This window comes from Eubalaena glacialis, chromosome 3, assembly GCF_028564815.1.
Source record: "Eubalaena glacialis isolate mEubGla1 chromosome 3, mEubGla1.1.hap2.+ XY, whole genome shotgun sequence".
NCBI lineage: Eukaryota > Metazoa > Chordata > Mammalia > Artiodactyla > Balaenidae > Eubalaena > Eubalaena glacialis.
In genome coordinates, this window is record NC_083718.1 from 154,643,247 (window position 1) to 154,667,331 (window position 24,085).

The 24,085-nt window shown below is 38.6% G+C and overlaps 1 protein-coding gene across 1 annotated transcript in view; it reads left to right on the forward strand.

Annotated features, from left to right (window-relative positions):
- The window catches only part of AGBL4 (AGBL carboxypeptidase 4), a 1,403,755-nt gene that overhangs the window by 1,056,789 nt on the left and 322,881 nt on the right, over window positions 1-24,085 (forward strand). Inside the window, exon 6 of the mRNA XM_061183995.1 lies at window positions 5,203-5,242. Within this exon, the coding sequence (XP_061039978.1) occupies window positions 5,203-5,242 (40 nt within the window). The remainder of the gene's footprint in view (window positions 1-5,202; window positions 5,243-24,085) is intronic.

Consider the following 24,085-nt stretch of genomic DNA (forward strand, 5'->3'; position numbering starts at 1 on the left):
AAAAAAAAATAACATAATGCTGCACAAGATTAAAACATGCTTCATTTGTTATATATAAATATGACCCTGTTAAATAAACACAAGCAAGAAAGATGACAAAAAGAAATACACCAAAACAATGCTAACTGTGCTTCTTTTTCAGTGGTGGGATTTCATTCATTTTTACTTTCTGGATTTTCTGGAAATTTGGAAAATGACAAAAATAAGCATGTGTTACTTTCATTATTACAAAAATTTTAAAGATAGATTCTTTAATGTTGGACAACAATAGTTTTCATTGAGAATAACTGAAATCACAAAAGATCCAAAATTCCTAGATGAGGTTTCTAATTGACCCACCTTTCAGTACTTTTACCCTTGGGGCTGTCAACTGTGACCAGAGGTGAAGTGGTGTTGTATTAACAAAATAGCTTCCACTGGATGGACAGAGGAATATGGAAAACTCTTGGAACAAGGATGCTGATAGACAGTTCCTTAAGCAACCACTACAGATGCTTCTGCCATCCTTGGTTGGCACCAAATTCAGAGATTGCTCCTATTGACCTTGGAACCTCCAGCCCCCATGGTCTTTATGGAGTCATGACTCTGCATCAACCACACATTGGTTGAACACAGAAATGGGTTTCCTCTGAATGTTTATGAGACACCACTCTTACCAGGGAAAGCTGGATGCAGAGTCATACACAGCCAGGAGTCCACACATTACCTCCTAACTGACCCAACCCTGGCATACCCACACTCCGCCAGGAATCTGTGGAATACCATACAGGCACACTTGGACACATTGCCCTCTGTGTAGGTTTAGAATTCCTTTATCTGTTCCCCCCACTCCTCAAAACACACACACACACACACACACACACACACACACACACACACACACACGGTACCACTACCACACATGTGAAGGGCCTGCCTTCCTGAGACTGTAGCTCATGGTTAGCTACTGGTTCAGCTGCTCAGCCCTCAGCCAGCAGGCCCTGTCCGCCTACCAAACCTGCTGCCTAGCTAGCTACCTTCATTTCCTCCAGCTAACGTTGCATATTCTACCATCCAGGCAGTTAGGTAATATATCATCTCCATGTAAAAGGCCCTTATGTCTCTCAGTTGGTAACTAATTTATATAATCTGGTAATTCTTTATGTCCACCATTCTCCCCTCTCATATAACTAGTTTTCTATTACTGGTCAAATTCCACAAATCACATGCCCTATTTTAATAAATGCCAAACAGTTTCCACTGGTGATACTAAATGATTATACTAGGCACACCGTTTAGTAATGAAAATTTTCTCTTTCATTTATTCCTTAAGGACTCTGAGGGAATTATTTGGATATTTTAGTATCTTAGGTTCAAACTGTTGTGATTCTTTTTTTTTTTAATGTCTTTATTGAGTATAATTGCTTTACAATGGTGTGTTAGTTTCTGCTGTATAATAAAGTGAATCAGCTATACGTATACATATATTCCCATATCCCCTCCCTCTTGCGTCTCCCTCCCACCCTCACTATTGCACAATGATTCTTGAATGTACACTTTTGTTTTTATTTGCATATAGAACATGCAGACTTTGTAATCCTATCTTAAGAGCTACATGTTAAAACAGCAGTCTACACTTATCTGCTTGGGCCACTAGGTGGTGCACACTTATGTCTGTGAACTGTAGGTTAAAGGGGTTTGTCACCAGGTTAGATTTAATTCATCACCACAGGAGTGGTACAGACAGTAGGAGCTGTAGGAGTCCAGGAGAGACAGTGATCCTATGGGTGGGAGTAAAGGAAGGAAGGTCTCCAGAGGAGGTGGATAGATAATATTGCTGCTGAGATGGCAGGAGCAAAATCATAAAGGCAGGAATCCCCAAAGCCGTGACAGGGGGGAAGTCCTGTAGAGGAAGGGGCATGCTTACTTTCCATGCTGATGAATTCCTACCTAACAGGGTTGTTGCAGAGGGAATAATGGAATAGTTGAATCATTTGAACTAGGTGGCATCAAGCATTCCTTTCAGCCTGTGTGCTGGGCACTGGAAATATAGAGATGAAATGGCGTAGTCTTATCCTCAAGTAAAGACCTCATGAGAGAAACAGAGAAGGAAACAGATAATTAAGACAGAGCATGATACAAAAGTTAGGTTTTACAAGATGCATTGGAAGAACGAAGTGTGAAATATTCTGTTCTGAGGAAAGGAGAGAAGGGGGTTAGGTCTGGGAGCTGAGGTGCAGAGGAGACCTCATGGAGGTCTTGAGATGTGAGGAGGGAGCTCCACGAAGATCTCAGGAGATTAGTTAGAACAGCATGAGCAAAGGCATGGGGATTTGAAAGGATAATGTGCATTCCAGGAATGGTTCAGCTGAGTTTAGCAATGCTTACTGAGGGCTATTGTGTGCCATGGACTGAATAATAGATGTTCCAGGCCCTTAAGATGCCCCTCAGCTAGTGAGGAAGACACACAAGCACTGAAAATTGCAGTGTGAGAGGTTAGCTTAAACTTTGTTCTCTTTTAAATTCTCAGCTCTGTCATTTAGCCCCCAGGGTCCTGGCTACAGGCGTTCTCAGAGAACTCTACACCGGAAGGGGAGCCCACAAGCACAGTGTCTGGCTGCATTTGACTCAGAGTCACTGACAGTATTTCAGTCTCACTCACTCATTTTAGAGGTGTGAAGTTCAAGGCCAGAGACATAACAGTAAGTTATCCAAAACCACAGAGAAGAGCTAGGACACAAGGCCAGGTCTGTCTGTGTTCCTGTCAGATTTTCTTCCCTTTTTTCTCTACTAGACCCTGGACACAGAATCACCATTTAGAGATAGATCTTAATTAGGAAATAGACACTTTTCAGATAAATGGACCTCCTTCACCAACGGTGATTGCCACAAAACCAAGCTTATGGAAAAATAGAAGGGACACATTGTCTTCCTTCCTCATGTATGAGGGAAGGGCCTAGCCTCACAGGCTGGCCTTGGCAAAGGCAGCTTGAGCCAATTGTCCCACTAGCCTGGTTCTGTGATTGGGAAAGAAGGCAGTCTGGCTCCAGCAGTCCTTCTAGCTTGCATGTGTGGGTGTGTGTTTCATTTCAGCATGAGAATGTGTGCTCACAGTGGAGGTCAGTGACATCTTGGAGTTGCACTGTTGCTTGAAAATGTCAACTGGAATGAATTATGAGCTGGCAGTAAAACAGGGATGTGTGATTGAGAAGGCTATGAAAGGACACAGACCTGCTTTTAGGGCCCTGAAAAATCATTAAAGCAAGGGACAGAGAGATCTTAAAGAGGTTCGACTGGGACAGATCAAATTTAAATGGAAGAGGAGGGGACCACAAGGGCCAGGGATTTGAGACCAGGTCTTATAAGGAAAGGATGAAGGAACTGGGAATATTTAACCAGGAGAGAAGATGACACAGATCTTCAGGTCTCCAAACTTGTCATGGGCTGAAGCAGCTAGAAACAGGGATGATTTCATAAGGAAGCAGCTTTTAACCCTGCTCAAAGTAGAGCTATTTAGGGACACAGGTTCGATCACTGGTCGGGGAACTAAAATCCCACATGCCGTATGGCATGGCCAAAAAAAACAGAAAAAAAAAATTTTAACTGACAAAAAGTGAGTTCCCTGTCAGGCAAAGGGATAAAACAGAATCAGTTCATACAACTGGTGGGGACATTGCTGAAGGGATTCCTGTACTGGTGGCAGGTCAGACTCAATGACCTTTGAGCTCTGGTACCAATAATTCTATGAAAAGGGGCAAGGCAGGTTTTATAAACCAAGGGTCACATGGTCTATAATAATAACAAAACATTAATACAAAAATAGCTCTTTTTATTAAGTACCTATTAAGTACCAGGCATCATGCTAAGTGATTTATTGTGCATTATCATATTTTGGACTTTCAAGCCAGGATTAGAACTGACTGAATTCTAATCTTGGCTCTCTCATTCAATGAAGATGTGGTCTTAGGCAGATAATTTCTCCTGTCTGAACCCCATGTCCCTCTGTTGTACAGTACCAACCCTGTAGGATTGCCAAGAGTGTAAGAAGAAATGACACATCAAAGTGCCTGGTACTGTGCCTGGCCTATATTCAGTACTCAAAAAATGTTGCTGCCTTCTCCTTTCTGCTTAAGGAGAATTTCAGGAAGCCATTCTAGGGGAGAGGCAAGATAAAGAGGGAAATGCAGGTGAGGTGAAATATGGCAAAGGACCCACTGGATGAAGTACCAGATAATCAGAAGCTCCTGCAATGTGTATCCTTGAAGCAGTGGTTCTCAAAGTGAAGTTTGTTAGGACCCCTTTTTAAGAAAAAAATTACGTATTAATGGAAATTGCTATTAATGGAAAATCAAGTGTAGGAAAGAGACAGAGGTTGACTGAGGCTTAAGGAATCCTGACTTAAGTCTTTAAGAGAGTTGCTTACCACTGCCCCATCCTCAGCCTACAATACCCTCTTCTCCACCCTCAGGTTCCCATGACATCCAGTTCAGGACTAGGCTTCTCCGTAAGTATGGTGTGATAGGGGGCGAGCCTACTGAGATATTGACCACCTCAGCCCTTGGGACCAAGGCTAGCTGCCTTCAAACAAGAGCAACTTCATCTATATGGGCTAGTGTACCTGACAAATATTATTTTCTTTGAATGTTGTATGGTACAGAGAGATGAGGATTCAGTTAGAAAAGTAATGGTTTGATCATCAGTATTGAAATTGTCATAGCATTGTTGAGCAGATTTAATAAATAAACCAGCCCCCAGGAGTATCTTGGTTAGAAAGGAGTATCAGGAGGGTGACAGTGACTTAAGGACCCAAGGCAAAGAGGGTTGCCAGGATATCAGACACTTAACCAGTACAGCCAGTGTGACCAAAGAGAAATCTAAGGCTGCCTGGTACAGAGGAGTGAGCCATGGCTGGGAGTCTGGAAAGGGACTTTCTTTGTGGCTATAGGTAAGCCACATTCCTGTCACGGCCTCATTTTCCCTAAGTATAAGATAGGTTTGACTGGAAGGTCTTTAAGGCCCTCTCGGCTCTGACCAGAAAGGCTCTCCATTCCCCCTTGTCTCTAGGGTGCAAGGCCTCCCTGCAGAACTGTGAGATGACGTCCTCCGCGATACAGCCTGTTCTGCGTGGCTGAACATCCCCTTTGCATGTTCACCCTGACCTGCTAAGCAACAAGTTTGGCTCTGGCTTGAATCAGTGCTCTCACAATGTGTTTTCTTTTGCAGCAACAGCGGCACCTAGACCTCCTGACGATAACCAGTCCTGGTGAGTAGGTGTGGCCATTCTGCTTTGGCTTTTCCCTTATTTCCCAGAGTGATGTCTGGTTGCCTATCCAAATGCAATTCCTGCCCTCCTCCTTTGGCTTCCTGAATGAACAGCAGAATTCTTGTGTCATGAATGATCCTTCTCCCCCATCCTCTACCCCACAGGCAGTTTCTTTTCTCTTCCCCAGCTCTGTGCTGCCTTGTCTTGACTCTGCAGATGGCAGGGTTGATACTATGATGCTGCTGCATATTCCAGGGCCAGGTTCTCCCCAGATCACTCATTGGATCCAAGTGTCAAGGAAGTGCCCTGGTCTCCTGAGAAATAAGTTTTAAAATCATGGGGAATGGGGAAACTGCCTGGTAGATGGCATGGAATGAAGGGAGGACAGTTAATGAGGAAAGGCCAGTCTGGGGAAGTGACCAGGTTTGGTCTCCTGTGACTCTTGTCACTCACCTTTAGGAAGGACAAGTCCCACAACAAAGCTATGGCCCTGGGATTTAAAGCTCCTTTCCTTCCCCTCGGTCTGGCATATAGCCCAGAGAAAAGTTGAGCAGTTTAGTTTTACCAGAAGGTATTTTATTTCAATTTGGGAACTTGAGGCAAAACTGGCCAACAAGAGATGCTGTTCTCTCTTGGAATCCAAGGAGATGATGGTGCCAGCAGTGAGCATTCAAGAGTGGGTATGGTGGTCCATCTTCATTCATTGGTGATGTTCTAAATATTTAATGGCCTCGGTGGCCCTCTACTGTGCTGGGCATTAACACTTTGGTTACCGGACTGTGGGGAGATGGCATCCTGAGGAAGGGACTGGTGTGGGGGAGTGGTCACATGGCAGGGTTGGGGAGCTCTAGGAGTGGCTAACTACCAATAAATATGGAGGTATTTCAGTATTTTAGTAACCAATATAGCTGTGCCATGTCATCCTGCCTACCACCCAGCCTGTTGCTGTGTCCAGGGCCAATTGGCTCACAAGGAGATTGAGAAATTGTCCTCTGCAGGCACTGTCTTAGCACAAAGGCTGGTTATCTGTCTATGTAACTGAGTTATAAGACAATGACTGCAAATGTAATTTGGATCCACCCAGTTTGGGTGGCCTTACTACATTTCCACCTGATAGATCTCTTTGAACTTGGGACTTCAGAAGAACAAAGATGAACTGGTTTGAAAATGTTCAGTCTAACCCATAGAATGAACTGTGTTTAACAAGTATATAATTAACATATATAGAAATTCCAAATCATGGGCTAATATAATTAGAATGGCTCAGTTGTGTGACCTACCAATCCCTTCCCACTAAGGTGTTGGTAAGTGATTATCTTTGTCCCGTCCGGTTAGTTGCTTTCCTTCATGATTGTTTTCTGTTCTGCTCCACAAATGCTGACCCAGATTGCCTGCTTTCACATTCTAGTCTCATCTGGTCACACCCTGATATGATGCTGACATACGAATTGGAGAGGTTTCTTGATCTGTCTTCAGTTGCTTTAGAAGGAGACTTTTAGACTCTGTTAACTGCATTTCTTTTGCACCAGCTCTTTCCGTTCCTAATTGCTACTGCACAGATTCAAGCAGAATAGTTGTGACTCTCAGTGCACTCTTTTTGGGCACACTGTTAAGCACTGCCAGAGTTTGGAATGGTTTATAATTTTCCCTACTTTTAGATGAGGAAAGACTATTTTCTGGGTCAAAGCTTCTCAAAAGTCATGTTGTGTCACACGAGTATACAGTACTGCAAGTAGGCTACATTTGTGTGATATTGTAAGATATACACTTGTGATATATTGATCCACCCATCTCTCAGGGGTACAGGTAGGTCCCAGGATAACTGAGCCGCCAAGGTGGTAGCCTCTACTCCAGTGTACCAAATATTATCCATGTGTGTCATGACTTGGAAAGGTTAGGAAAGACCATGAGGCTATGTATTACCTGAACAACTCTAGTCCATGTCAAAATCACTTCCCTCTACTGTTACTAACTGTCTCTCACTTTCAAAGTCATCTCCATTCCCCACCTCACCAGAAACTACTGCAGCTAGCAAGGGGCATGCTACCTCTCTGGGGATGCCAGTGGGAGGTACTAGCTTGTTTGCACTCGTCACCAGACCATCCTCAACACAGAACTGCAGTCTGATGCTACCACTCCTCATCAGCTAGGAGCCTTCAGAAATGCTGGCTGGGAATTTGGAAGCCTTAAAAATCTGTGTTATCTTCTTTAAACTCTTATTTTGTTCATCGTGAATAATTTTGAATACACAGAAAAGAGTAGAGATAAAATGAAGAGTCATCTATTGCCCCCCTCACCACCAAACAGCTTGGCTTTATCATATCAACATTGTGCCATATATGCTACAGAGTCCTCTATTAAAAAAATTATAGATCTAGTTGAGACTTTTCTGTACTCCTAGCTGATTGCATCTCTCTCCCTTCACTCTATAGGTAACCACTGTAATAAATTCAATGATTTTCTATATCTATATATCCAAAAATATGACTGGTATAACTGGTATTGTTTTACAAATTCCTATAAGTGATATCACACTATAAATGTCATACTGAACTTTTCCCTTACTTATTATACTGTAGAGATTCATTCATGTGAATACATGTAGCTCTGGTTCAATCATTTTAACTGCTATATAGTATTCCACTTATGATTACATCACAATTTCTTTTTCCATTTTACTGATCATAATTTAGGTTATTTCCAGTTTTTTTGCAATTTTAAATAATACTACTTGGAGCATTTTGTGCATAAGTATGAGAATTTATCTAGAGCATATAACTAGGAGAAGAATTACTGATTACATGCATCTTCACATTTACTGTATAATGGCCAGTTGTTTTCTAAAGTAGTTGAACAAATTTATACTTCAAAGTATAAGAACAGCAAAGTATAATAGTTTCCATTTCTCTGAATCCTCCACACTTGGCATCATCAGACAAATTTTTACCAGTCATCATGATAAATATAAAATGTTATCCCATTGTTTTTATAATATGTGTTTCCCTGATTACTGGTGGGGTTTAATATCTTTTCATATGTTTATTGGCCACTTTGCTTTCTTCTGTGAACTGACTTTTCATATCATTTGTCCATTTTCTCTTGGGTTGTTCCTTTTTATTGATTTTTAATTCTTTGTTGTTCTGCATGTTGATACTTAGTCACTTAACATGCATTGCAAATATCTTACCCCAGATGGTGGCTTGTGTTTTTTGATTTATGATGTATTTTGATTTATGGAAGGGTTTTTTGTTTGTTTTAATGTAGTGGAATGTATGAATATTGCTTTATGAGCTTTGCTTTTGTGACTTATTTAAGAAATCCTTCCCTACCTAAATATCATATTCTCCTGTATTCTAAAAATTGTCAAGTTTTACATCACACTTGGGTATTTATCTCATTTAGGACTGATCATTGTGTATGATATGAGCTGGGGATTTAATTTGTTGTTTACATATAGATAACCCATTATCTCAGTATCATTCAACAACTAGTTCGTTCTTTCTTCCACTTATTAGCAATTACACATGAAGATGATGATGATGATGATGATGATGAAGAGCCAACTGACTTTTCCTACACAGCTTATAAATTTTTGTGTTCTCCTGTTTATTGCATCTCAAGATTTTCCTGTTACCTTATTAAAGTAGATCCCTTAATAGCTGTTTTAGTGAGAGTCCATGAGAAACGATCTTAATCTGTATATGTTCTTATTTTGACTTCAGTTTGGGATGATAGTTTGGCTAGGTATAAATTCTAGCTTGAGGAGGACTTCCCTTCATTCTTTGAACATTTTTTTTTTCATTTTTTTCTGACATCCACAGTTGCTAATAAGAAGTCTGCCAGTATTTGTTTATGGTAACTTATCTTTTCTTGGGTAGGTTTAAAGATTTTCCTTTTGATCTTCATGCTCTGCTTTTTCATTTTAATGTGTCTGGATGTGAATTTATTTCTGTTTACCCTGCTTGGTACTCTGAGTAGTCTTTCTACCTGAGAATCTACGTCTTTCTTTAATTCTGAGAAATTATTGGCAAATTATCCCTTCAAAGATTGCTTTTTCTTCATTCCTTTGATTCTATTCTTCAATAATTTCTATTAGATCAATGTTGGATTCTCTCAAGTGGCCCTCCATGATTCTTTACTAATTTTTCATAATTTTTAGCATTTTATTTTACTGCACTGATTCTGAGTTCCCCACAAGTAACTTGAATTCGTAAACTCACTTTTTGACCATATCTAGTCTGGATTATTTTCCTGTCTTTTTCAATATTTCAATGATTATTTTTAATTTCCAAGATTTCTAATTTTGTTCATATCCACCTGCTCTTGTTTCATTTCTGCCTGTTCTGTTTCATAATTTCTTATTCTGTTTTAACATTTTCATTTGTTTCTTCCAACACCTTCAATATGCTTATTTTAAAATCTTTGTTCTATAAAATAAGTTTCATCTGGAGTGAATTCAAGTTATAACTGTTGATTTTGTTTAGTATCATTTTTAGCATTTAATTTCTTCATGTGTTTTGAAATTTTAATTTGTAATATCACTTTGAGAAGGAAGTTTTCTGTTACTCTCTCTCCCCAGCCCTGACCACCACCGCCCCCCCACCCCCGCAAACTCCCACTATGCTCACATATCCCTATATGGTGGATTTTGCAGTTGACTCTACCCATATTTTCAGTATAGGACCTGGTAAATATTGGGGATCTGGAGATCCAGTGACAAAAAGTCAGCAGGATAGTTTAACATTGCTTCTGTTTCCTTTGTCTGTATTCCTTGCCTCTCTAGGCCTACAGCACACAGGAGCTCTCTCCCAGAAAGTTCTGCAGCAACCTTTTTTTTTTCTAGGCTTCTTTCATAGCAGGTGAGCCCCACCCTAGATCCTTGTTCTAAGCAGAAGACCTTGTCTCTGATCCCCATGTCCTATAGAGCACTTTTAGGAGGCTCATAGGAGTCCAACTTTCAGCTGCTACTGCCTGCTGCTATATCCAGATCTCAACAAGCAAGTAGCCTCAGGAGCATGTATCCTTTTGCATTTCTGTACTTTTCAGCCTCATGGAGATATGTCTCTTGCACTGGAGCCCAACTATATATTTTCATTTATTTTTTGCTTATATTATTCAATATTACTATTTGATGGGAATGAATGGGTTTATTGAAGCATGAACTTATTTAGTCATTTGGCCCAGAAGTCCAACTATAGTTTTTTTCTTACTTTTTGGAAAGTTTATTCTCCTATAACCTCTTCAACAGAAGGGAGGCAGTATGAGGAAATATTTTTCTCCTATCCAAGTGAGATTTTTATCACCAGATTGATGAAAGAGACTGTTATTTTTTGGGACTTCCCTGGTGATCCAGTGGGTAAGACTCCACGCTCACAATGCAGGGGGCCCAGGTTTGATCCTTGGTTGGGGAACTAGATCCCGCATGCATCCCTCAACTAAGAGTCTGCATGCCGTGGCTAAGAGTCCGCATGCCACAACTAAGAAGTCTGCATGCCACAACTAAAGATCCCACATACCGCAATGAAGATCCCTCATGCTGCGACTAAGACCCAGCGTAGCCAAAATAAATAATAAATAAATAAATATTTTTTAAAAAGAGAGACAGTTACTTTTTGCACGTGTATATACAAATATATATGTAATTTAAAAAATAAAATTATAATGATCCTGTATAAACTATATAGGAATATAATGTGAACATTTTTTCAATATTGTTAAATATTCTCAGAGGGACTGTTATATAGCTGAAAAGCATTCTATATTAAATTTATCTATTATTGTATATTAAATTGTCCCTGATGATTTAATTATAAATAATACCACAGTGAACACTCTTTTTTTTTTTTAATTATTTATTTATTTATTTATGGCTGTGTTGGGTCTTCGTTTCTGTGCGAGGGCTTTCTCTAGTTGCGGCAAGCGGGGGCCACTCTTCATCGCGGTGCGCGGGCCTCTCACTATCGCGGCCTCTCTTGTTGCGGAGCACAGGCTCTAGACGCGCAGGCTCAGTAATTGTGGCTCACGGGCCTAGTTGCTCCGCGGCATGTGGGATCCTCCCAGGCATGTGGGATCCTCCCAGGCCAGGGCTCGAACCCGCATCCCCTGCATTGGCAGGCGGTTTCTCAACCACTGCGCCACCAGGGAAGCCCCTGAACACTCTTGTATAAAGATTTTTGTGTGCATCTTTAATTATTTCTTTAGGAATAATTCCTAGAATGAGAAGTACTAAGAAAAGTTATACATAGTTCACTAATCATGACAGACTAAGTTACACCAAAGTAATAATGACATCAAAATTACAGAGACTTAAAAAATAAAGGTTTATTTTTTTCTTTTGGTACATGTCTCTCATGGATTGGAGTCGCTTCTGCTCTACTTCATCTTTACTCTGGCACCCAGGCTGACCAAGCATCCTTTATTTGGAACATTGCTCTATGTCTTAGTTTGGGTTCCCTAAGAAGCAGAACCTGAGACAAAGATTTTAATGCAAGTAGTTTATTTGGGAGGTGATCCCAGAGACATTGGCGGGAGGTGGGGAAGTGATACAAGAAAATGAAGAAAGCTAAGAAAGGTTCGTTATCGAGCAAGCTACCACTGATGGCAAGTGGAATTTAATCCTACAGGGAAACCCTGGAAGTCAGTGTGGAAAATAAGCCTCAGAGTTATCCCTTAGGGGCAAAGGAGTGGGAGTGAGGGTGGGAGTGTTAATTCCCTGACACTTCCAATCTGCTCAATGTATGGACATAGCAGATTCCAGTGGCCCAAGAAAGCCCTCAGGAGAGGTTTGCAGATGTCGGCAATTGGAAAGTATTCAATATGTGCAGAAATAATAAGTGCCAGGAGAATATGTGAGGTTGCAGAAAAGTGCTGACAGCACCTGCCATATGGGTAGTCATGGCAGAGGGAAAAGGGAGAGATGGTGAGCCATGTACCTTCTCTTCAAAATTTTTAGAAGGGGTCACTTTTGCCCAGATTTCCTGTATCAAAGCAAGTCATATGACCACTTCTAATTCAATAAGGTAGAGATGCAGAATCTTCCTGCAGGGAAGGGCACTGCATTGAGAAGAGCTAGAATATTTGGCAATGATGATTATACCTTTTCACACTTCTAGAAAGATTTTTATGTTCCCACCATCAAGTTAAAAGTGCTGGTCATAGCTTTAAAAAAAAACCAACACCTTTACTGAGATATAATTCACATGCAATAAAGTTCATCCTTTAAAGTATACTATTTAGCGGTTTTCAGTACATTCACAGAATTGTACAATCATAACCACTAATTCCAGAACATTATTATTACTCCAAAAAGGAACTCTGTACCCATTCTCAGTCACCCCCCCCCCCCATTTTTGCCTTCCCCTAGGCCCTGGCAACCACTAATTTACTTTCTATCTCTATGGATTTGCCTATTCTAGACATCTCATATAAATGGAATTGTACAGTATGTGGCCTTTTGTGACTGGATTTTTTTCACTTAGCATAATGTTTTCAAGGTTCATCCATATTATAGCATGTATCAGTACTTCATCCCTTTTTATTGACAAATAATATTCCATTGTATGTATATATCACAACTTGCTTACCCATTCATCTAGTGATGAACATTTCAGTTGTTTACATTTTTGGCTACTGTAAATAATGCTGCCATAGACATTTGTGAACAAGTAAAAACTATGTTTTTCATTCTCTTGGGCATATACCTAGGAATGGAATGGATGGATCATTTTGTAAATGTTAAGGTAAACGTTTTGAGAAACTGCCAAACTGTTTTCTAAAGTAGCTGTGCCATTTTGCATTCTCATCAGCAATGTAAGATGTTACTAATTTCTCTGCATCCTCTCTTATTATCTATCTTTTGATTATAGTCATCCTAGTGGGTGTGAAGTGGTATCTCACAGTAGTTTTGGTTTGCATTTTCCTAAAGACTTATGATGTTGAACATACTTTCACGTGCTTATTGGCCATTTGTATACCTTCTTTGGAGAAATGTTTAGTCAAGTTATTTTTCCCTTACTCATTTAAATTAGGTTATATTTTGTCTTTTTATTGTTGAGTTGTAAGAGTTTTTAAATGTATACTCTGAGTACAGATATATGATTTGCAAATATGTTTTCCTGTTCTGTGGGTTGTCTTTTCACTTGCTTGATGTCCTTTAAAGCCAACAATTTTTTTATTTTGATGAAAGTTCTATTTATCTATTTTGTTGCTTTTGTTGCTTATACTTTTGGTATCATATCCAAGAAAACATTGCCTAATGTCACAAAGATGTACTCCTATGAGTTAATTTTTATATGATATAAGACTCCAATTTGTCTCTTTTGCATTTGATTGTTCAGTTTTGCTAGCACCATTTGTTGAAAAAAAAAATGTTCTTTCCCCTGTTGATTTATCTTGGCACCCTTGTCAAATGGTCATTAACTTTTTGATGGTATAGACTATAAAAGGACAGCATTTAGGAAGTATCTAAATGTTGGCACTCAGTGCCAGAACTGTGTTAGGCACTCTACATGTATTTTTCATATAATTCTCCCCACTGTCCCATAAGGCAGGCATCATCTTTCCTGACTTGCAGATGAGAAAGGAAGGTGCTGCTCGATTAGAATTGCCCACATAAATACAGTTAATAAGTGAGTGATGGAGTCAGGATTCAAATACAGATCTGTCTGATCCTAAATCCTTTACCTTTTCTACGGCTACATATAAATATTACTTCATGTGTGATATTGGCCCACGGAGTCTTCTTTCTCAGACAGAATTAAAGCTGACCTACTTTGCTGGTGATAAGGAAAGCGTGCAAAGTTGGGGACATCATAGTCATGGGGCTTTTCCACTAACTAGGCTGCATTCTGAAGAGACAATTGATTTCCTTAAAATATCACAGAAACTTCCAGAAAAAAATCACAGCTAGATTTGTTCCTGATTGCAAATATCCACACAAAAAAATTTATCACCTCTTAACCTTGTTAAAACAATACCTATGTTAGATGGTGACTGAACCTGCTGACCATTACATGACAACTTTGGGCTTTGTCTCCAGTTAAAGTCCCCCATGATGTAAATGTAGCCCCTCTGAAGACTAAAGGAACAAGAGAGGCCAAACTAGCCATTATTCCTGCTTCATGGCCATTTTTAGAGCCAGCAAAGCCTATGGAGCCAGTCCAGAGGGGCCAGGACCAGATGTGAAGCCAAGCCAGGGTACTTCCGACCTCACGGCCAGAAAGTTAGCAGCACAGTGAATACACACAGAGAGGATGGTTCAAAAACTGCATGCACATCATTAAAACAACTTTAAAGAGATCTTTAAAGGAGATAAACAAATTACTCCTAGTCCCACAGCCTTAGCACAATAAAAAACCTAATTCTATTTATACATTTTTCCCTTTCAGTTCTTGTCTATATGCAGAAACATATTTACATAATTGCAATCACAGTAAGTTTTTATGTACATCTTTTTTCACTTAACATTATTTCATAAACAATCTTCATGTTGCTATGTAGTTTGCATATTTACCATCTTTTTATAATAACTTTCTCTATTAAAAAATTGCACATGCCCATAGTACAAATTTTGAAAAACACAGATAAGTTAAAAAGATGAAATATCAGTTATCACCCAGAGGCAATCACTGTTTAATATTTTAATACATTTACTTCTTTGCCTTTTTTTCTATGCATGTATAATTTTGTTTTACATAGTTGAGATCATATAGAATATAAAATTTTATCCTGATTTTTCACTTAATATTACAACAGAAATATTTTCCCATGCCAATGATGTTGGATATTTAACTTGATTTTAGTTTTTCCATCTTATGAATAATTTATCAACCTTTGTGTATATAGCTGTGTCTACATTTTAGGTTATTGTCTTAAGATAAATTACTAGGGATGGAATTACTAGATCCATGAGCATTTTATGAGCATTTTAAAGGCACACTTATTCTTAAAAGCTCTACGCTCTTCCATCTTTTAAATGTAGCCTGGTTTACAAAAATACACGTCTTATTGTTGTGCATTTGTGTTATTTCCAGATGTTTTTCTCTTATAAATGACTCTACCATAAAATTATTTGTGAAAAAAGCTTTTACTTCTTTTGCATAAGTTTTTTATCTGGCTATTTTAAAAGTAGAATTCCTGGACCAAAGAACATTAATATGTTTAAGGAATTATTAAGTCTTACTGCCAACTCATTTTCCAGAAAGGTTGTATCAATTTACATTCCCACTTCCATCCCCCAACCTACATCTTTCATGTCAACAGTGAAAAACAGCAGCATTGGGTGTTACTCAGAAGATTTATTAAATCTAAGTAAACAAATTCCAGAATCTGAGAAACACATAAAGGCAGGGAGAAACATGTTTGTTCTCATAGTCCCCAGGAGTCCTGAGAAATCTATATAGGATGCCATATCCCAGGACTCAGGTAAGGAGGTTAATGAGAAGGTCAAGGGTTCCATTTTGGAGCATCCAGATGGGTGGGCTGTGCTCTGGGAAGGGGAATTGGAGGTGTGGCATCCAAAAGCACCATAGTGGATCAGCATAAGGGAGGTCAGGTCAGGAAGGAGCTGGCAAGACCTGAGCCATCAGACTCAATGCAGGCCACAGGCCAAAAGGAACTGGAATTCAATACATGAAAGGTAAAATTAAGGCACAGGAACTATATGCGTAGGAGTCTTTAATCACAATCTAAATCGGTTTAGGCAAAAATAAGTAATTCATTCATTCATAGATAATCCAGAAATAAATCTGCCTTTCCGTGCATCTTGATATAGAGCTCCTAGGACCCAGTTTGTTTTTCTTCTTCTGTTAATTTGCTTCTACCTCCATTCCCAGGCCACATGGCATCTCAGGATGGCAAAATTACATTCTCCCAAATTATAGTCCAGTAAGAAAAAGCAAGGGACTCTCATCCAGAAGTCCCAGCAGAATCTCTGTTGCTTATCATTCTGTGATTGGGTCATCATGACCTCATCTTTAAACAAGTATCTGTGTACAGGGAAGGCTACTGTGCTGATTGTCTGAGAGTTGAATTATAAACATCATCCATGGGGGATAAATTAAGACCTGACATGACCTGGAAATGGCACAAGATCACACAAATTTTGTAATGACTATCTCTGTGGCCCAACTAAACCCAACTGTGTGAATTATAAGGTCTGAGAGCAGCATAAACATTGATCTGTTCTGTAGCAACCCTTCTATCGAAAAGAATAGACCCAGTAGGGGCTGCAGAGCTAGAATCTCTGGACAGAGACAGGAATCGTCATCAAGTGTTCGTTGGACCGAGGGAGGGCCTTCCTGGTTAAAGCTAGACCCATACCAGTAGCTAAGGGTATTGAGACCAGGCACCAGGCCCTAGGATAGCAGCCAGAGAACAGGAACTAGGCTTAGCAGATACGGAGCAGGATGCCAGCCTTACCTGGGAGTCAACTTTCAACAGTAGTCAAAGTATGGAACCAGGTAGACCTGGGTTCCAATCTTGATTCTCCCACTTCTTGGCTCCAAGCTCCTAAGAAAATTATTTAACTACTTTGTGGCTTAGTTTTTCATTAAATATGGATGGTTACACCTACTTCACAGGCATGAAATGAAGATTAAGTGAGGTAATCATGGCAGTAAAGCCCCTAGCGTATTATTAATATTAGCATGAAAATGCTATACACACTAGAGGCCAGAACAACTTTATTGATCAAACTAGGCCTTTATAATGGGGTTTGAGAGAAAGAGGAAAGCTTATCTGGCCTTAGCTGGGATGACATTTGTTGTTTTGGTTCTCATTGGTTCAGGGACTAGAGCACTAAACCCACAGGCTAAAGGTCTACAACAGTGTTAGGCTGTCTCTGCACTGCTAAAATGTATGTAGGCAAGTGTGATACACCCTGGCCTGAAGCAGTGCAATTACAATCACCCCAGTTTAGCCAGGAGATCGAATGAGAAATTAGTAATTTATACATCTGAGTTGTCATTTCCTTCATGGGGATGGCAGGGAAGGGGGGTACTGATTTTCTCTCATTAGTCATTATATTAGGTGTCCATGGGAACACTGTATTTTAAAGTCCTTCCCAAAGAAGTAACCATTATTTTTATTTATTTATTATTATTATTTTACATTTTCAAAGAAGTTTTGGAGAAATTACCAAAACATTTTGATACCAAGGATAATTGTTATTTCTCTCTATTCTCTCATTCTCTCTCTCTTTTTTTAACCTGTATGTGGGGAGGGGCAAGAACTTTTTAAAATTGTATTTATTTATTTATTTTTACATATACATGTATCTATTCTTTTTCAAATTCTTTTAGGTTGTTACAGAATATTGAGCAGAGTTCCCTGTGCTATACAGTAGGTTCTTGTTGATTATCCATTTTAATTTAAAAAAAATTTTTTACTGCTGTTTACTATATTTTTATTTATTTATTTATGTTCTTAATTTTTGGCCACACCATGCACGGCACGAGGGATCTTAGTTCCCCGACCAGGGAACGAACCCACACCCCCTGTATTGGAAGGTGGACTCTTAACCACTGGACTGCTGAGGAAGTCCCTGGTTATCCATTTTAAATATAGCAGTGTGTACCTGTCAATCCCAAACTCCCTAACTATCCCTCCCCTCCCCACTCTTCCCCCGGGTAGCCATAAGTTCATTCTCTAAGTCTATGTGTCTGTTTCTGTTTTGTAAATAAGTTCATTTGTATCATTTTTTTTAGATTTCACATATAAGTGATATCATATGATATTTCTCCTTCTCTGTCTGACTTCCTTCACTCCGTATGACAATCTCTTAGCCCATCCATGTTGCTGCAAATGGCATTATTTCATTATTTTTAACAGCTGAGTAATATTCCATTGTATATATGTACCACATCTTCTTTATCCATTCTTCTGTCAATGGACATTTAGGTTGCTTCCATGTCTTGGCTATTGTAAACAGCACTGAAATGAATATTGGGGTGCATGTATCCTTTCGGACCATGTATTTCTCTGGGTGTATGCCCAGGAATGGGATTGCAGGATCAAGTGGTAGTTACATTTTTAGTTTCTTAAGGAACCTCCATACTGTTCTCCATAGTGGCTGCACCAATTTATCTTCCCATGTGTGGTAAGAACTTTTAAGATCTACTCTCCTAGCAACTGTCAAGTGTGCAGTATGGTATTGATAACTGTAGTCACCATGTTGTACATTAGATCTCCAGAACTTATTCATCTTATAACTGGAAGTGTGAACCCTTTGACCACCATCACCTATATCTTCCACCCTCTAGCCCCTAATAACCACTAATCTACTCCCTGTTTCTATGAGTTTGGTGTTTTAGATCCCACATATGAAATCCTACAGTATTTGTCTTTCTCTGTCTGACTTATTTCACTGAGTGTAATGCCATGAAGCCTCATCTATGTTGTCAGAAATGGCAGGATTTCACTCTTTTATGGCTGAAATATATGTATATTGCATTTTGGACACTTAGATTGTTTCCACATCTTGGCTATTGTAAATAATGCTACAATGAACATGTGGATGAAGATAGATTTTTGAGACAGTGATTTCATTTCCTTTAGATATATAATCAGAAGTGGGATTGCTGGACCATATGGTAGTTCTGCTTTTAATTTTTTGAGGAACTTCCATACTGTTTTTCACAGTGACTGTACCAATTTACATTCCCACCAACAGTACACAAATCCTTGCCAGCACTTATAATCTCTTTTTGATAATAGCCATTCTAACAAATGTAAGGTGATACCTCACTGCGGTTTTGATTTGCATTTCCCTGATGATAAGTGATGTTGAGCAACTTTTCCTGTACCTTGGCCATATGTGTGTCTTTTTGGAAAAATGGCTGTTCAGGTCCTCTGCCCATTTTAACTCACTTTTTTTTGTTGTTTTGTTTGTTTTGTTTTTGTTGTTTGTTTTTGCTATTAAGTTGTATGAGTCCTTTCTTAACCCTTTATCAGATATATGGTTTGAAAATATTTCCTACCATTCCATAGGTTGTCCTTTCGTTTTGTTGATCATTTCTTTTGCTATGCAGAAACTTTATAATTTGATGCAGTCTCATTTGTTTATCTTTGTTTTGTTGCTTGTGCTTTTGGTGTCATATTCAAAAAAATCATTGCCAAGACCAATGTCAAAGAGATTTTCCCCTATGTTTTCTTCTGGGACTTTTACAGTTTCAGATCTTACATTTAAGTCCTTAATCCATTTCAAGTTAATTTTTGTGAGTGATGTAAGATAGGAGTTCAATTTCACTCTTTTACATATGCATATGAATATCCAGTTTTACCAACACCATTTATTGATTAGATTATCTTTTCTACATTGTGTATTCCTGGCTCCCTTGTCAAATATTAGTTGACTGTATATGCATGGGTTTATTTCTGGGCTCTTGATTCTGTTCCATTGGTCTATGTGTGACTAATAGTGACTATGGAGATTGAAGTATTTTATGCTAGTACCATACTATTTTCATTACTGTAGCTCTGTAGTAGATTTTGACATCAGGAAGTGTGATACCTCCAGCTTTCTTCTTTCTCAAGATTGCTTTTTTGGTTCCTACAAATTTTAGGACCATTTTTCCTATAAAAAATACAAATTGGAATTTTGATAGGGATTGCATTGAATCTATAGGTGGCTTTGGAAAGTATGGACATTTTAACAATATTAATTCTTCCAATCCATGAACATGGGATATACTTCCATTTATTCGTATCTTCTTCAATTACTTTCATCAATGTCTTAAAGTTTCCAGCATAAAGATCTTTCATCTCCTTAGTTAAATTTATTCCTAGATAACCTCATCCACCAGAGGGAAGACAGCAGAAGCAAGAAGAACTACAATCCTGCAGCCTGTGGAACAAAATCCACATTCACAGAAAGACAGACAAGATGAAAAGGCAGAGGGCTATGTACCAGATGAAGGAACAAGATAAAACCCCAGAAAAACAACCAAATAAAGTGGAGATAGGCAACCTTCCAGAAAAAGAATTCAGAATAATGATAGCGAAGATGATCCAGGACCTCGGAAAAAGAATGGAGGCAAAGATGGAGAAGATACAAGAAATGTTTAACAAAGACCTAGAAGAATTAAAGAACAAATAAACAGAGATGAACAATACAATAACTGGAATGAAAACTACACTAGAAGGAATCAATAGCAGAATAACTGAGACAGAAGAACAGATAAGTGACCTGGAAGACAGAATGGTGGAATTCACTGCTGCAGAACAGAATAAAGAAAAAAAGAATGAAAAGAAATGAAGACAGCCTAAGAGACCTCTGGTACAACATTAAATGTAACAACATTTGCATCATAGGGTCCCAGAAGGAGAAGAGAGAGAGAAAGGACCTAAGAAAATATTTGAAGAGGTTATAGTCGAAAACTTTCCTAACATGGGAGACGAAATAGCCACCCAAGTCCAGGAAGCGTAGAGAGTCCCATACAGGATAAACCCAAGGAGAAACACGCCGAGACACATAGTAATCAAATTGGCAAAAATTAAAGACAAAGAAAAATTTTTGAAAGCATCAAGGGAAAAACAACAAATAACATACAAGGGAACTCCCATAACGTTAACAGTTGATTTCTCAGCAGAAACTCTACAAGCCAGAAGCGAGTGTTAGGACGTATTTAAAGTGATGAAAGGGAAGAACCTACAACCAAGATTACCCAGCAAGGATCTATTAAGATTCAATGGAGAAATCAAAAACTTCACAGACAAGAAAAAGCTAAGAGAATTCAGCACCACCAAACCAGCTCTACAACAAATGTTAAAGGAACTTCTCTAAGTGGGAAACACAAGAGGAGAAAAGGACCTACAAAAACAAACCCATAACAATTAAGAAAATGGTAATAGGGACATACATATCGATAATTACCTTAAACGTGAATGGATTAAATGCTCCAACCAAAAGACACAGGCTCGCTGAATGGATACAAAAACAAGACCCATATATATGCTGTCTACAAGAGACCCACTTCAGACCTAGCGACACATACAGACTGAAAGTGAGGGGATGGAAAAAGATATTCCATGCAAATGGAAATCAAAAGAAAGCTGGAGTAGCAATACTCATATCAGATAAAATAAACTTTAAAATAAAGAATGTTACAGGAGACAAAGAAGGGCACTACATAATGATCAAGGGATCAATCCAAGAAGAAGATATAACAATTATATATGCTCCCAACATAGGAGCACCTCAATACATAAGGCAACTGCTAACAGCTGTAAAAGAGGAAATCGATAGTAACACAATAATAGTGGGGGACGGTAACACCTCACTTACACCAATGGACAGATCATCCAAACAGAAAATTACTAAGGAAACACAAGCTTTAAATGACACAATAGACCACATAGATAAACAAAGATAAACAAAATTGATAAACCATTAGCCAGACTCATCAAGAAAAAGAGGGAGAGGACTCAAATCAATAAAATTAGAAATGAAAAAGGAGAAGTTACAACAGACACCACAGAAATACAAAGCATCCTAAGAGACTACTACAAGCAACTCTATGCCAATAAAATGGGCAACCTGGAAGAAATGGACAAATTCTTAGAAAGGTATACCCTTCCAAGACTGAACCAGGAAGAAATAGAACATATGAACAGACCAATCACAAGTAATGAAATTGAAACTGTGATTAAAAATATTCCAACAAACAAAAGTCTAGGACCAGATGACTTCACAGGTGAATTCTATCAAACGTTTAGAGAAGAGCTAACACCCATCCTTCTCAAACTCTTCCAAAAAATTTCAGAGGAAGGAACACTCCCAAACTCATTCTGTGTGGCCAACATCATCCTGATACCAAAACCAGGCAAAGATACTACAAAAAAAGAAAATTACAGACCAATATCACTTATGAATATAGATGCAAAAATCCTCAACAAAATACTAACAAACAGAATCCAACCACACACTGAAAGGATCATACACCATGATCAAGTGGGATTTATCCCTGGGATGCAAGGATTCTTCAATATATGCAAATCAATCAATGTGATACACCATATTAACAAATTGAAGAAGAAAAACCATATGATCATCTCAATAGATGCAGAAAAAGCTTTTGACAAAATTCAACACCTATTTATGATAAAAATTCTCCAGAAAGTGGGCATAGAGGGAACCTACCTCAACATAATAAAGGCCATATACGACAAACCCACAGCAAACATCATTCTCAATAGTGAAAAACTGAAAGCATTTCCTCTAAGATCACAATCAGAGAAGAAAAAGAAATAAAAGAAATACAAATTGGAAAAGAAGAAATAAAACTGTCACTGTTTGCAGATGACATGATACTATGCATAGAGAATCCTAAAGATGCCACCAGAAAACTACTAGAGCTAATCAATGAATTTGGTAAAGTTTCAGGATACAAAATTAATGTACAGAAATCTCTTGCATTCCTATACACTAATGATGAAAAATCTGAAAGAGAAATTAAGGAAACCCTCCCATTTACCATTGCAACAAAAAGAATAAAATACCTAGGATAAACCTTACTAGGGAGACAAAAGACCTGTATGCAGAAAACTATAAGACACTGCTGAAGAAATTAAAGATGATACAAACACACGGAGAGATATTACATGTTCTTGGATTGGAAGAAGCACTATTGTGAAAGTGACTATTACTACCCAAAGCAATCTATATATTCAATGCATCCCTATCCAATTACCAATGGCATTTTTTACAGAACTAGAAGAAAAAATCTTAAAATTTGTATGGAGACACAAAAGACCCCGAATAGCCAAAGCAGTCTTGAGGGGAAAAAATGGAGCTGGAGGAATCAGACTCCCTGACTTCAGACTATAATACAAAGCTACAGTAATTAAGACAATATGGTACTGGCACAAAAAGAGAGATATAGATCAATGGAACAGGATAGAAAGCCCAGAGATAAACCCACGCACCTATGGTCAACTAATCTATGACAAAGGAGGCAAGGATATACAATGGAGAAAAGAGAGTCTCTTCAATAAGTAGTGCTGGGAAAACTGGACAGCTACATGTAAAAGAATGAATTTAGAACACTCCATAACACCATACACAAAACTAAACTCTAAATGGATTCGAGACCTAAATGTAAGACTGGACACTATAAAACTCTTAGAGGAAAACATAGGAAGAACCCTCTTTGACATAAATCACAGCAAGATCTTTTTTGATCCACCTCCTAGAGTAATGGAAATAAAAACAAAAATAAACAAATGGGACCTCATGAAACTTAAAAGCTTCTGCAAAGCAAAGGAAACTACAAACAAGATGAAAAGACAACCCTCAGAATGGGAGAAAATATTTGTAAACAAAGCAATGGACAAGGGATTAATCTCCAAAATATATAAACAACTCATTCAGCTCAATATCAAAAAAACAAACAACCCAATCCAAAAATGGGCAGAAGACCTAAATAGACATTTCTCCAAAGAATACATACAGATTGCCAAGAAGCACATGAAAAGCTGCTCAACATCACTAATTATTAGAGAAATGCAAGTCAAAACTACAATGAGGTATCACCTCACTCCAGTTAGAATGGGCATCATCAGAAAATCTACAAACAACAAATGCTCTAGTGGGTGTGGAGAAAAGGGAACCCTCTTGCACTGTTGGTGGGAATGTAAATTGTTACAACCACTATGTAGAACAGTATGGAGGTTCCTTAAAAAACTAAAAATAGAATTACCATATGACCCAGCAACCCCACTACTGAGCATATACCCAGAGAAAAACATGATTCAAAAAGACACATGCACCCCAATGTTCATTGAAGTGCTATTTACAATAGCCAAGTCATGGAAGCAACTTAAATGCCCATCAACAGATGAATGGAT